Source organism: Lissotriton vulgaris, chromosome 6 (genome assembly GCF_964263255.1).
Source record: "Lissotriton vulgaris chromosome 6, aLisVul1.2, whole genome shotgun sequence".
In the NCBI taxonomy this organism is placed as follows: domain Eukaryota; kingdom Metazoa; phylum Chordata; class Amphibia; order Caudata; family Salamandridae; genus Lissotriton; species Lissotriton vulgaris.
The window spans coordinates 951,617,946-951,630,974 of record NC_141694.1 but is presented as its reverse complement, the minus strand read 5'-3'; the positions used below and the strand labels follow the sequence as shown (position 1 = coordinate 951,630,974).

General features: G+C 45.1%; 1 protein-coding gene across 1 annotated transcript in view; it reads right to left on the bottom strand.

The window, feature by feature from the left end:
• The window catches only part of HINT3 (histidine triad nucleotide binding protein 3), a 276,697-nt gene extending 263,874 nt beyond the window's left edge, over window positions 1-12,823 (bottom strand). Inside the window, exons 1-2 of the mRNA XM_086926990.1 lie at window positions 12,613-12,823; window positions 2,944-3,061 (exon numbers count right to left, since the gene is read on the bottom strand). Coding sequence (XP_086783116.1) covers window positions 2,944-3,061; window positions 12,613-12,774 — 280 coding nt within the window. The 5' untranslated portion in view covers window positions 12,775-12,823. The remainder of the gene's footprint in view (window positions 1-2,943; window positions 3,062-12,612) is intronic.
• Window positions 12,824-13,029: the final 206 nt, after the last annotated feature.

The window sequence follows — 13,029 nt, the reverse complement described above, 5'->3', positions numbered from 1 at the left end:
CCGGTCACCAGCTTGCTATTATGCGCACAAGCATTCGCGATGTGCCCAGCTGCCATCTGGTTTTCTGTAATGGCTTATTAAGCCTTACAGCACGCACATTAATCCCCTTCCTTACCCCCTCCCTTCTCCCACTCCCTCCTTGTCGTGATCACTTTCACTTTCCTGCGCGTGTTATTTTTTTAGTTGGAGTGAAGCACGTAATATTGTTCGAGTGGTTTTTTGTTATTTCGAGTGAAGCGTGTAATATTGTTAGTTAATGCTGAAATGTTACCACATCGGCTATCCCTCTGGTGCACCGGAAAAGAACCCTTGGTTGCTCAGTAGGTCTTTCCTGTTCCCAACCCCATCCCGCTGTCTGTGTTTCTTTTGTTTCCGCCCCCTCCCCCAATTCCCCCAACCCTGCCCACTTCACTTCCCCCTCCATGGCCGCTCAGGTGTAGACAGACTCTGAACCCCACCCCTCTATGATACCTCCCACTTCACTTCCCCCTCCATGGCTGCTATGGTGTTGACAGACTCTTAACCCCCTCCCCTAACCCCCGCGACCCTACCCACTTGCATTCCCCTTCCCCCTGGCTGCTCAGGTGTTGACAGACTCAAACGTCACTCCCTCTCACACAATGAAATCTCTTTACAGGTGGCAACATCAAGTGCTTCACGCTGTCTGCCAATAAGCCCTATGCTCCTTATGCTGTTCTGCCAGGAGCTTCAAGCACCTCACACTCGCTGTTTGTGGACCCAAGAGCCTGCTCTAGTGCAGGCATCGAGAGATCTGAAACTTGCACCATGCCTGAAGGCAAGTGCACTAGAGCTATAGAATGAAGCAGGCACTACGGAGAATATATGGATATTTTCAGTTGTGAGATCACCAGAAGAACCTCAAATTAAAAAAGGCATGAAGCTTCAGAATGACACCCCAAGAACGGTTCCGGGAAACCTAAACTATTGGCAAAAAGAAGTACTGAGGAGCAGGCAGTGTCCTGAGAATCTTTGTCACCAATAACAAGGAACAGGACTTAGGAACCATGCTAATGACATGTATGAACTTATTCCAATACACATAGCGCACCAGGACTCAGTGAAGACTAATGACATGTATGAACTTATTCCAATACACATAGCGCACCAGGACTCAGTGAAGACTACTTTAATGTTAGATCATGTGTAATTTTTAACAATCATGCCACCTCAGGATATAAAATGAGTCAAAAAGATACATTGGAGAGGGTCATCTTGATTTAATCAGTTGATATGTCTTACACATGACCCTACCCTCTCAATCACTTGAAGGTCTATTATCAAAATACACAATCAACTTAAATAGCTTCTCTATTATCAGAACTATACACCAACTGCTAGTAAACAACTCAAAGTTGGTGGACAAGAACGTTCATCTGACCCTACACTTGCAAACTCTAGCATCTAACGTCCTATTGATCAGTGACTTCAACATATGGGCAGACGCACACGACAACACGCGTGCATTCGATGTAATCAATAATATGAATTAACTTGGATTCGGGCAAGTTGTTAAAGGTCCCGCTCATACAGCGGGACACACGCATGACCGAATTTTCACACATATGACATCAAATATGCCACACTTTAGATCTAACTTCAAATATGGACAGCCCATGCATAGGTCTACGCCTGAACATATGGTAATGTCTGCGCACATACATTACAAATAAAGTAATATTGTTTTCCCTTTGCATATAAGTGAGCCAAAGAAGGCTTCTTCCAACAGTCCAGCTTGTGCCAAGCATGTGACTTTTGTTTGGCACTAGTTTTTTTCAGGAAAATTACACAATATCGTAGGGCTCTGAATAACAGAACAGAGGTGAGTCCTCAAAGGGAGCAGCCATTGAGCCCCGTATCCAAGAGGGACTCGAAAATATAGATTTACATAGTTTTTGCAAATGCCTTTCATCCTTCACCTCCGCTCTATCCTTCAAAGACCATATCAAGACAAGCAATGGCATAGCCAATAGGTCTCGCTTTTGGGACCTTATAAGTATTTAGTTATGCAGCACAAAATCCTTTGTGGAACAACATCAACTGTTGCATGGCTAAACACTTATAAGGTCCCAAAAGCGAGACCTATTGGCTTTGCCAATGCTTGTTATTTTTACTTTTGGCATGCATTCCGCAGTCCCTCTCTTTCATCCCCAACATCCCTCCCGCTTCCTGTGGTTTCACCAAAACCCCCCTCCCACTCTCAAATGTCTTTTCTCCCCACTCCTCCCTCGTGTTGCGCAACAACCCCAAGCTCAGGCACTGTTTTCTTAACATGTTTGTCACACACTCTGTGGTTTGACCATCACCCCTCCTCCCACTTCCAATTTCAATTCGATGTCTTTTTTATTCTCCTCCCAGTGTTGCTTCCTTGCATCCAGGCCCCCACAATCCTGTGCGAAAATTTATACTAAAAAAAAAAAAACGCATTAACCTAGCCAACAGATTTTGCATAGACAAAACCGATTGGTTTTGCCAATGCTTGGTTTGATCAATCTGAGGAGTATTTAGTTTAAAGAGGCTAAGTGTCTGGGAAAATTGTGCTGCTTTATGCACACTTTCTGGTTCTAGGGTACCTATATCTTACCATTTACGATGCAGATTTGTTTCAAACCAGCTTCTATTGTTTTGAAGGCAATTGAGGATTATTGTGCCGTAATTGGCCATCTTTCTCTCTTACAAACCAGCATTCTAACTCTACAGCATACTTAGGGCTTGCCCCAAACAATAAAGCTCTATGCAGAGAGCATGAAACTGGAACTTGAATCTTGCCAATGGCAACATAAACACTCCTGTTTTCATATCTCGTAGCCCAATAATAGCCAACAACAAAATACCTGTCAAAATAAACATTACACACTTAACTAAAATAAACTCCCTGAACATTTACCACTAGTGGTTTGGCTTGCAACCAAACTACTTTCTTACCTAATGGGATGTGTTCTTTTGTGAGAGTCTTGCAGTTTCCAATGTGCTTCTTAGGGACCACTAAATAATGGTGTGGAGCTCCAGGTCGGATGTCTTTAAAACAAACTAGATTTTCATCCTAAAGAAATTATACAAGAAAAAATAGGTTTAAAAATATAAACTAAAACAAAAATATATGCAAATTTGTGCAGATCAAACGTTATAGACATTTGAAGAGCAAAGACAAATGAAATTCTGAGCAGGGTTTAGAATTAAGATAAGTCATGCAGATAGGAATTTGCAATGGGTATCAATAGGCAGAATTAACAATGATTTTACTTTACTTAAGGAGCAGCAAAGGTAATAAGACAGGTGAGAATTTAAGTTATGTTAAAAAACAATATTAAAAGCACAATTCCTACACTTTTCTAGGCGCTGTTATATTATTATGCGTTTCCCTAATTTGGGAGCCCCATGATGAGATTGGGTCTTGCAACCTTCCCAGCGCTCATCTGTACGGACAGCAACACATGTGCTCAGTAGCTGTGGAGTTTCCTAAATTAGACGATGTGGGGGTATTACAAGTTTTGTAATCATGCTCAAAAAGAGCAGAGAGCGTTGGCAAGTCAGCACGATTAGGTATTTGTGGCCCTCTGGTCCTTGTGCCAATCCACTGTCTTGCTCTGTGTTTCAATTTATGGGGTTTCCTAGGATTATGTGTGTTTATCTGTGCTGCGTATTGCACTGCAGAGTTCATAATAATTTAAGGATTTTGCATTGTATAAGAGGAGCAAGAAAGCACTTCACATAAAACAACATAAAAAACTATCCGAGGGAGGAGGGGATGACAGAAAGAGAAACAGATTAAGTTGTGCATTATATTGTGAACAAAGTGCGACGCAAGGTTTCTGGATGGAGCAGTTTGGAGCAGAGTATTACATATAGTACTTTACACCCCTAATGAGGATTTTATTTATTTATTATTTATTTAAAGAGTTTTATATAGCGCTGGCTAGACCCAAAGGTATCAGAGCGCTTTACAAGAGAATAAACAATGTAACAGAAAAAGTTCAACAATTACACAATACATCAAAAAATAGGCAATACAATTAGGAGAGGAGAGAAAAGTAGTGGAGGGCGAAGGGGAGGAGAAAAGGAGGATAAGGGACGAGAAAACCAGAGAGACGGAAGGAAGTCTGTCTACAGACCAACTGGGTAGGTGACAACCAAGGAGAGAATCCACAGCTCATCTCCCCTATAGCTAAACCAGGTAGCTCCATCTGGCATCAGACAGAATAGTTCAGTCTCAAGACATTGAAAGAGGAGAGACATAAATAGAGGGAGGATGCAGGAGGAGACGATAGGAGAGACAAAACGTGCAACAATGTGGTTCAACACTATAACAGCGAAAGATCAACAATTACACATTACATCAAACAATCAGCAATACCTTGGGTGAGGAGAGAAAGGAGAGAGAAAAGCAGAGGGGGGTAGGGGAGGTGAGAAAGTGAGGATAAGGGAAGAGACAACAGTAGAGACGGAGGGAAGTCTGTCTAGAGACAGACTTGGTAGGTGACGACCAAGGAGGGAATCCACGGCCCATCTCCCCTATAGCTAAACCAGGTAGCTCCATCGGGCATCAGACAAAATAGTTCGGTCTCAGGAGGCGAGGGAAGAGGTTCACAGAGAAATAGGGTGGGGACAAAGGGCAGGTCAGGTGAGGGCAGAGGACAGAAGCAGGAAAGAGCAAGCAAGCAAGTACAGTGCATTCTTTCTTTGGTTCACTGTCCTTCTGTACTCCGGTAAAATCTTATAAGGTGATTGGAAATTAGGGGTTGAGGTTGAGGTGGCCAGCGGGCGAGCGGAGAGGCAAACAGCAAATAACCCAGGCGGACGTTTGTGGCCATTAGACGGTCAGGCAGGGCACATCATGAGTCAATTCTCCTTCTCGAGATTGCTGTGGTGTTCCAGGTTGTAGGTCTCCTTTCAGCTCTCTAGCTGCATCGATCTCGCAGCTCTAGAGCGCCATTTGGGAGGCAGGGGATGGGATTCTCTGCCACCGATCCCAGAATGGGGGGGGGGGTGCAGACCTCTTATCTGCAGTGTGGGTGCCAGGTGAGAATAGATGCGGGTTTACGTCGGTGCCTCTGCGAGTGGGAGGCGTGGTCAGCTACCAGCACGATGTCAGGCGGCTTTTCTTTGGACTCGAGATAGATAATTGTAAGTCACTGGCCGCGCGTCAGCCATTTTGGGGTCAGGCATAGCTATTCCGCCATCCCCAATCTCTGTGTCTGCCTGCTCTAGGTTGCCGGTCCTATTCCCCCAATGCAGCACCTCAACTTCGTTGGCGAGCGGAGATCTCCCTTCCGGACACACTCTTGCGGCAGAAGTGTTACTTGTGGGCCGCTGACCACGCAACAGCCATTTTGGGGTCAGGCATAGTTAATTCAACCGTCCCTGGAGTCAGTTGTTTTCAGAGCCCAGTCTCCCCCGACGCTGTCTCTTTAGAGCTGATTGCCGCTAGGGTTTGTTCCTATCTACTAGGGTCCTTTTGGGCTGCATGTTGGGTATGGGGGGTTTTTGCCAGTGTAAAGTTCGAATGACTGATAGGATGTGAATCCTAGTGTATAGCTTAAGAAGTTACCTGAAAGCTTCATCCTGGATTCTCTGTAGCTTGAGAAGATGTTAAAGAGGGGACCAATACTTAGCCCACTGGTATTCTATTGAAGGGGATACATTATTGCGATAGTGGTGTGTACTCTTTTTGGGAAACCTGGGTACTCCGATGTAGGAACCACATCATGTAGGAATTTCTATTGCTAACTTGATTTACTTGTGCTGCAAGAGACTGGAGTCCATAATAACTTGGAGGTTCGTTACTTGTGGTGAGGGGTTGGGTGGTGGATATAGCTGTAGCCAAATATTTGAAAATTATCACTTTCCCATAGGAGAGTATTTTAGTGCGAGGTATTTAGCTTGAGGTGACTCAACAGCATTGGGGAGAGGTACTGGATGAGACCAAAGAAGTGGAGCTTAAGATTTTTTTTATTTTTTATTATTTTACGGAGTTTTATATAGCGCGAACTTGACCCGAAGGTATTGGGTATCAGAGTGCTTTACATAGCACTAGTTGCGTTACATTCATTTTTGTTCGGCACGGGGAGATTAAGTGATTTGCCCAGATTCACAGGATGTTAAGTGTCATTGCCGAGACTCGAACCCTTTTCCCCAGATTCGATGTCAACCGCCCTAGACATTAGGACAACTCCTCTCCTCTAGTTATGACATTGTTGGTCAGCCTTTTGGTTTGTCAATACGTGTGTTTGTTTTGACAAGGTTTTTGCTTAACTTTATTGTTGTTGAAGCTGCGAGCCTCATCACTATAAAAAACATTGGCAAAAGCAAAAAACATTTTTGGTCTCAAAAATCACACATTGCTACTGTAGTTCCTGGCACTGAACAACACTATTTTGCATGCTAATATGCTCTTTGTGAAACAGCAGAATGTGGTCACTCATAGTGAAGCCAGCTGGTACATAGAGAGGGATAGAACTTTAATAAAAACCAAACGTTCATGGTTAAAGCCAGACTTAAATAAGCACCTAATTCTTAGAGAAACTCACATAAGTGCACCCATGGAATATGTCCAAGTATTAGTGCAGATTTACATCTTTCATGAATTCACAAGAATTTACATAAGAAGGCCAGGAAATTGAACCCTTAGAAAATATTTGTGAATTGCATTTTAACACGAGCAAATATGCATGTGTAGATATGCTCATGTGAAAATCTGGTGAGCGGTAACAAGTTCACTTTCCCACCAAACACTTTTTTCCCCCAACCCTGGAAGAAGTTTACTTCTGCCCTTGTCAAGAGTACATTTCCAAAATTTCTCTGTATGGGAAAATATTAAAGAAGAGCTGATGAAAGCCTATAAAACATGCAAGTTAGCAGATTTGCACAGATTCAAAAGGGTTTTCCAACCATGAGAAACTATGCTCACCACTAGCTTCAGCATGTAGATCTGTGGAAAGGTGGCAAAATATGGGAATTGCTAGTATTTAAACACTACTACGGTATGAGCTCTGGCATAATTAGAGCGGCTATTATATAATGAGATTGCTACCATAATTTGTTGCTGCATTACATAGCAACAAAGGGACACGTGGACTTTGTTACATGACAAGTAGATTCATAAAACAACATGTCCCATGGCAAGTAGATACTTTATTAAATTCTACACCCCGGTGTATGTGTCAGTACCAGTTTACGAAATAAACAGGTAAAAAAGGCATTCAGAAAATTACATCTGACAATTCAAGTCACTTTTCCATACCATCTTTGTTCACATCTACATGTCCCTTCCTCCATTTATCTGCACTGCCTCTTCCAAGCAGACTCTGTGTCACACTTATTAACTGAAACTGTATTTGGAATGGGCGAAGCAGGTAAGAAAAAAACAATCACAGGCTGAACAGATTTTACTGGTTCACACGTTGGTGCTAAATTTTAAGTTACAGTAACCTTACAGGTATCCCTGCAGATCGGTTACACCAATCTTACGATCTTACAGAGCAATGTTAAACCGACATTTTGTTTAAAATACAGACTTTTCGATTTGGATAAAAACACTTATTTCCACACAATTTTTTTTTTATTATTGTCACATAAAACACAATTTTCACGCAAAAATACCAACTTGAATTTTTACTAAATACATCAGGGGTGCTTTAACATCATTTCACCATTTTCAAGATGCTGCATGAACTACTGCTACACAGGGATAGAATGTGACCAGTATTTCCATACACCACCGTCTCATGACATGGATATCCACAGTGAAAGCAATATCCCAAATGATGCCATGATCTGAATTATACCAGGAGTTGGCGCAATCATGCCAAAGATGTCCACAACATGCAAAGAACTACTACCATTATGGCAGGCCCAGTATTATGCCATCACTTTTCTCCCTTCTAAAACAGCTATTACGCTGCAAGTGTAACACAGTACCACCCTCATTGGGTTTAGTACTGATGAATAATGCTCATTTGGAAAGCTATGACTACAGATAATAACCCTTCACAAATTCAGTTTCTTTTCCTGTCACTTTGAGTGCCTGGAACTATGTGGCAGAGGCACCACCGCAAATCTTTACACCCTCAGAGTGTTATGTAAAATTGATCGTAGGGCACTATCCAAACACAATCCCTGGTGTGTCATATGACCCTTCACGGACATCGGGTTTGGGCGGGAGAGACATGAGGGTTGAACTCCAGAGACTTCAGGTATGTCTGGAAAAGGCACAGTGAATGCCCGAAACTAACATGGATGTGGGCCAGAGGAACTTTTTTCTACGGATAAAAAATGACAAGGGTTTTCTGGAAATAGAGTAGATAAGGTGACAATCTCTACGCGCGTTTCGGCGTAACAACGCCTTCTTCAGGAGATGCTCTTGAAATTCTAGATATAAACAAAAAATGTACACATGAACATATATAACACAATACAGTATATCGAGGCTGTTAGGATAAAAATATAGTGCAAGAGGCAAGGTGATGGACTATGGTGCGACTTTAAACTGGCATCCCAAAGTGCAGAATTTCAAGAAAAAGAGGATAAGTGACATAAAGATATTAATATTATGCAAGTACAGAAGAAAATAAGTTACAAGGGATTGTCACCTTATCTGCTTTATTTCCAGAAAACACTTGTAATTTTTTATCCCTGGAAATATATATCTTTTAATGTATTATTCAAAGATCCGTGTGATAAGAAAACTCATCTCACTAAGGCGTGCGCTCTTTTAACATGAAACTGTCAAGTTTCTTCACTTGAGTAATTGTCAAATAATCCTTCGTAAATCAAAAATCGTATTCCATGGTAAGTGGATTTATTTTTTATTAACTTAAAAGCATTTATGTTAATAAAAAATAAATCCACTTACCATTGACAATTACTCAAGTGAAGAAACTTGACAGTTTCATGATAAAAGAGCGCACGCCTTAGTGAGAGGAGTTTTCTTATCACACGGGTCTTTGAATTTCATGAAAGACACAGTCAGGCACTGTGCAACAGGCGTAGCGCCAACAAGAGATTTGTTGAAATTCAGATATATTTTGGAAGAAAACGAGTGCACAGGGATAACAAACTTTATTTTAATGTATTATTGAAATACGTGTCATTTTGTATAATTGACTGTTGATGTTGTATTTGTTTTAACAAATAATTTTTCATGTACAATAACAAATAAAACAAGCACTGGCGTTGCCAATAGGTCTCGCAGTAGGAAAGTTGGAGCTATTACAATTGCAAATAACAATGCCTTTTATTTTTGTTTTCATTTTAAAAACATAAAGGGCTTTGTCATTTACAAAACCAATAGCTCCAACTTTCCTACTGCGAGACCTATTGTGCACTGCACAGTGTGGGTGAAAGTGGCACTGCGTGTGTGTAAGTGGCCGTGGGTGAGTGGCGTTGCGTGGGTGAGTGGCGTTGCGTGTGTGTGAGTGGCGTTGCGTGTGTGTGAGTGGCGTTGCGTGTGTGTGAGTGGCGTTGCGTGTGTGTGAGTGGCGTTGCGTGTGTGTGAGTGGCGTTGCGTGTGTGTGAGTGGCGTTGCGTGTGTGTGAGTGGCGTTGCGTGTGTGTGAGTGGCGTTGCGTGTGTGTGAGTGGCGTTGCGTGTGTGTGAGTGGCGTTGCGTGTGTGTGAGTGGCGTTGCGTGTGTGTGAGTGGCGTTGCGTGGGTGAGTGGCGTTGCGTGGGTGAGTGGCGTTGCGTGGGTGAGTGGCGTTGCGTGTGTGTGAGTGGCGTTGCGTGTGTGTGAGTGGCGTTGCGTGTGTGTGAGTGGCGTTGCGTGTGTGTGAGTGGCGTTGCGTGTGTGAGTGGCGTTGCGTGTGTGAGTGGCGTTGCGTGTGTGAGTGGCGTTGCGTGTGTGAGTGGCGTTGCGTGTGTGAGTGGCGTTGCGTGTGTGAGTGGCGTTGTGTGTGTGAGTGGCGTTGCGGCGTTGCGTGGGTGAGCGGCGTTGCGTGGGTGAGCGGCGTTGCGTGGGTGAGCGGCGTGGCATGGGTGAGCGGCGTGGCATGGGTGAGCGGCGTGGCGTGGGTGAGCGGCGTGGCGTGGGTGAGCGGCGTGGCGTGGGTGAGCGGCGTGGCGTGGGTGAGCGGCGTGGCGTGGATGAGTGGCGTTGCGTGGATGAGTGGCGTTGCGTGGATGAGTGGCGTTGCGTGGATGAGTGGCGTTGCGTGGATGAGTGGCGTTGCGTGGATGAGTGGCGTTGCGTGGATGAGTCGCGTTGCGTGGATGAGTGGCGTTGCGTAGATGAGTGGCGTTGCGTGGATGAGTGGTGTTGCGTGGATGAGTGGGGTTGCGTGGATGAGTGGGGTTGCGTGGATGAGTGGGGTTGCGTGGGTGAGTTGTGTTGCGTGTGTGAGTGAGTGGTGTTGCTTGGGTGAGTGGCGTTGCTTGGGTGAGTGTGGCATTGCGTGGGTGATAGTGGGCTTGCGTGGGTGTGAGTGGCGTTGCGTGTCTGAAAGTGGTGCTGTGTGTGTGAAAGTGGCACTGCGTGGGTGTGAGTGGCTTTGCGTGAGTGAGTGAGTGGCGTTGCGTGGGTGAGTGTGGTGTTGCGTGGATGATAGTGGGCTTGCGTGGGTGTGAGTGGCGTTGCGTGTCTGTAAGTGTTGCTGTGTGGGTGAAAGTGGCACAGAGCCTTTGATGTGGCCTGGCGCAGGAGAAATGCTGCTGCTGCTAATTAAATATAACTAGGGTTGAAGGCATGCGGTGGAGCTGTTGTCCTATTTGGGGGGCGCACGTGCTTTCTGTGGATTCTGACAGTCTGGAGTGCTGACTCTGCCGGCTCGGGTGTTTCCATTGTCTTTTTTTCCGCCTGCTGGCGCAGAAAGAAGCCAAAACAGTAATAACATTTCACTTTGAATTACTGTCCCAGTCGAGATAAGCCCTGCTGCAGAGGATGTTTCCTGTAAGCCTTCCTCGCTTTTGTTGGCGCGTTGTTGCCTGCCTGTACGTCGTTACGATCCACGGTACGCCTTACGTAACCCAACTATTCGAAGCCCTGACGTCACAGCAATGGCGAACCAACCCAGTGTGTTTACTGAGGGGACGCCACCACGGCTCGTAAAGAAAAACACGTGACGGATCTCTGCTTCTTAAAAGAATAGGCTCTGCCACACCTTCAGCTGAAGGCCATTTTTAGCGATGGACGTGATAGAAATAAGAAGATAATACCATGCTCTGAGAAACAAGGGAACTCCGAGACAGTTGAAATTGGAAAAAGTAGTTTTAAAGTAAAAAGAAACAAGTCAGGCCTGGGAGCGGACGGACATGTCGGCAACAACTGTTCACAAACGAACCACACGCAGGACGTGTAGGTTTACAACAACCACATCACGAAACCGAGGCCCTGCATCTGAGAAGGGCTGTCCGTACACGGTCAGGTCAGAGACAGGCTTCGGGAGTGTATTTTACAAGGCTTGTGATAAGTGGACGAGAAAGGCTGGTCACCATCAGAAACTATGCAAAGGTGTTTGTGGGGAGAGAGAGGGGAGGTGCTGGTGTGGGAGGGGGGAGGTGCTGGTGTGGGAGGAGTGCTGCTAGGGCAAGGCTGTGTTTCGGGGAGAGAGAGGGGAGATGCTGGTGTGGGAGGGGGGGGAGGTGCTGGTGTGGGAGGAGTGCTGCTAGGGCAAGGCTGTGTTTGCGGGGAGAGAGAGGGGAGGTGCTGGTGTGGGAGGGAGGAGTTGCTGGTGTGGGAGGAGTGCTGCTAGGGGAGGAGAAGCCTGAAGCCTGGGAATGCGAGAGGCTGGGCTTGCATGCGATGCGCGTGCATGTACACGTGAACTGCAAGAAAACCGTGGGGCTGAAAGCCCTTGGTTTGACTTGTGTTTTGCCGACATGAATTCTCGCTCCGCTCGATGCGCTTGCGCGCATCGATAGGTCGCGAGACCTAAAAATATATTTTTTTTAAATCTCTTTCATGTTAGTATACTGAGGCTTTGTTTATCAATTGTCTGTGTGAAACCTTATCCTCTATAGGTATTTGGTTGCCTATTTATTATTATTATTGAATTTAAAGGTACCCCTGATGCCATTACCAGTCGACCACTATAATGGCATAAGCGAAGGTCACCAAGACATGGATGAAAAGACTCACGCAGATCGGTGGTCAGTTGGTTCAAAAGTGAATGGTGAAAATAAATGGGAGAAATAAACAGATATATGGGCTGCAAGAAGGGGAGGGAAACAGGAACTTGTCAGCGAAAGGCACATACTGAGAAAAGAGATCAAATTAGTTAATGGAGAGGAGCATGGTTAATAAATGGACAATGGCTGGGGAGCGGACAAGGAAAAGTAGAAGTCAAGACATCAAGCAAACGACCCGTCCCTTACTAGTGTATGTCTGTGTGTGTGTGTGTGTGTGTATATATATATATATATATATATACACACACACACACACACACATATACATATATTTTAATTTTATTAGGCAAAAATCAAAAATCTTCTCAACATTTTGTAACTTTTTCCAACCTAACATTCCTGTTTGTTTGCTTGCGTTTTCTCTTTCGGTCTCAGAATCTCCCATGTGTGACCATAAATGTTGCATGTGGAGTAGGGGGACGTTCGGTGGATTGAAAAAAACCGATTTGGGGCACTCCAGGTGCTGGGGACTCTCACCGGGCAGTGCAGCAGCTCCGTTCCTGGCTCCTGACCGCGGCTTATTCTGCAGAAGATACACTTGCTGTCAAAGCCGCAGCCCTCGCCCGCCTCTTCCTCCTTCTGCTCAAAGCCGACTGCACCTTCAGCGGGAGTATCCCTAGCGTACTCCGCCCCAGCCATTTCCAAAGCTACTGACCGACCACCTTACCCGACCCAGACAGGCGCACGCGCGGAAGGCTCGGAGAACGTTGTAGTAGTCTGGTGCTCGGAACCAACTGCCTTGCGCATGTCTAGGGCGGATGCCTGTCCTGAGCGGCGGCCCTATTAGGATCAGGCAATGTGTCTACTATAATGATACAAGCAATTTTAAGCATTCTCTTTGACGCTGGCGAAATTGTTAAGTAGACAATGTGACTGCCACTTATATGATCTCCA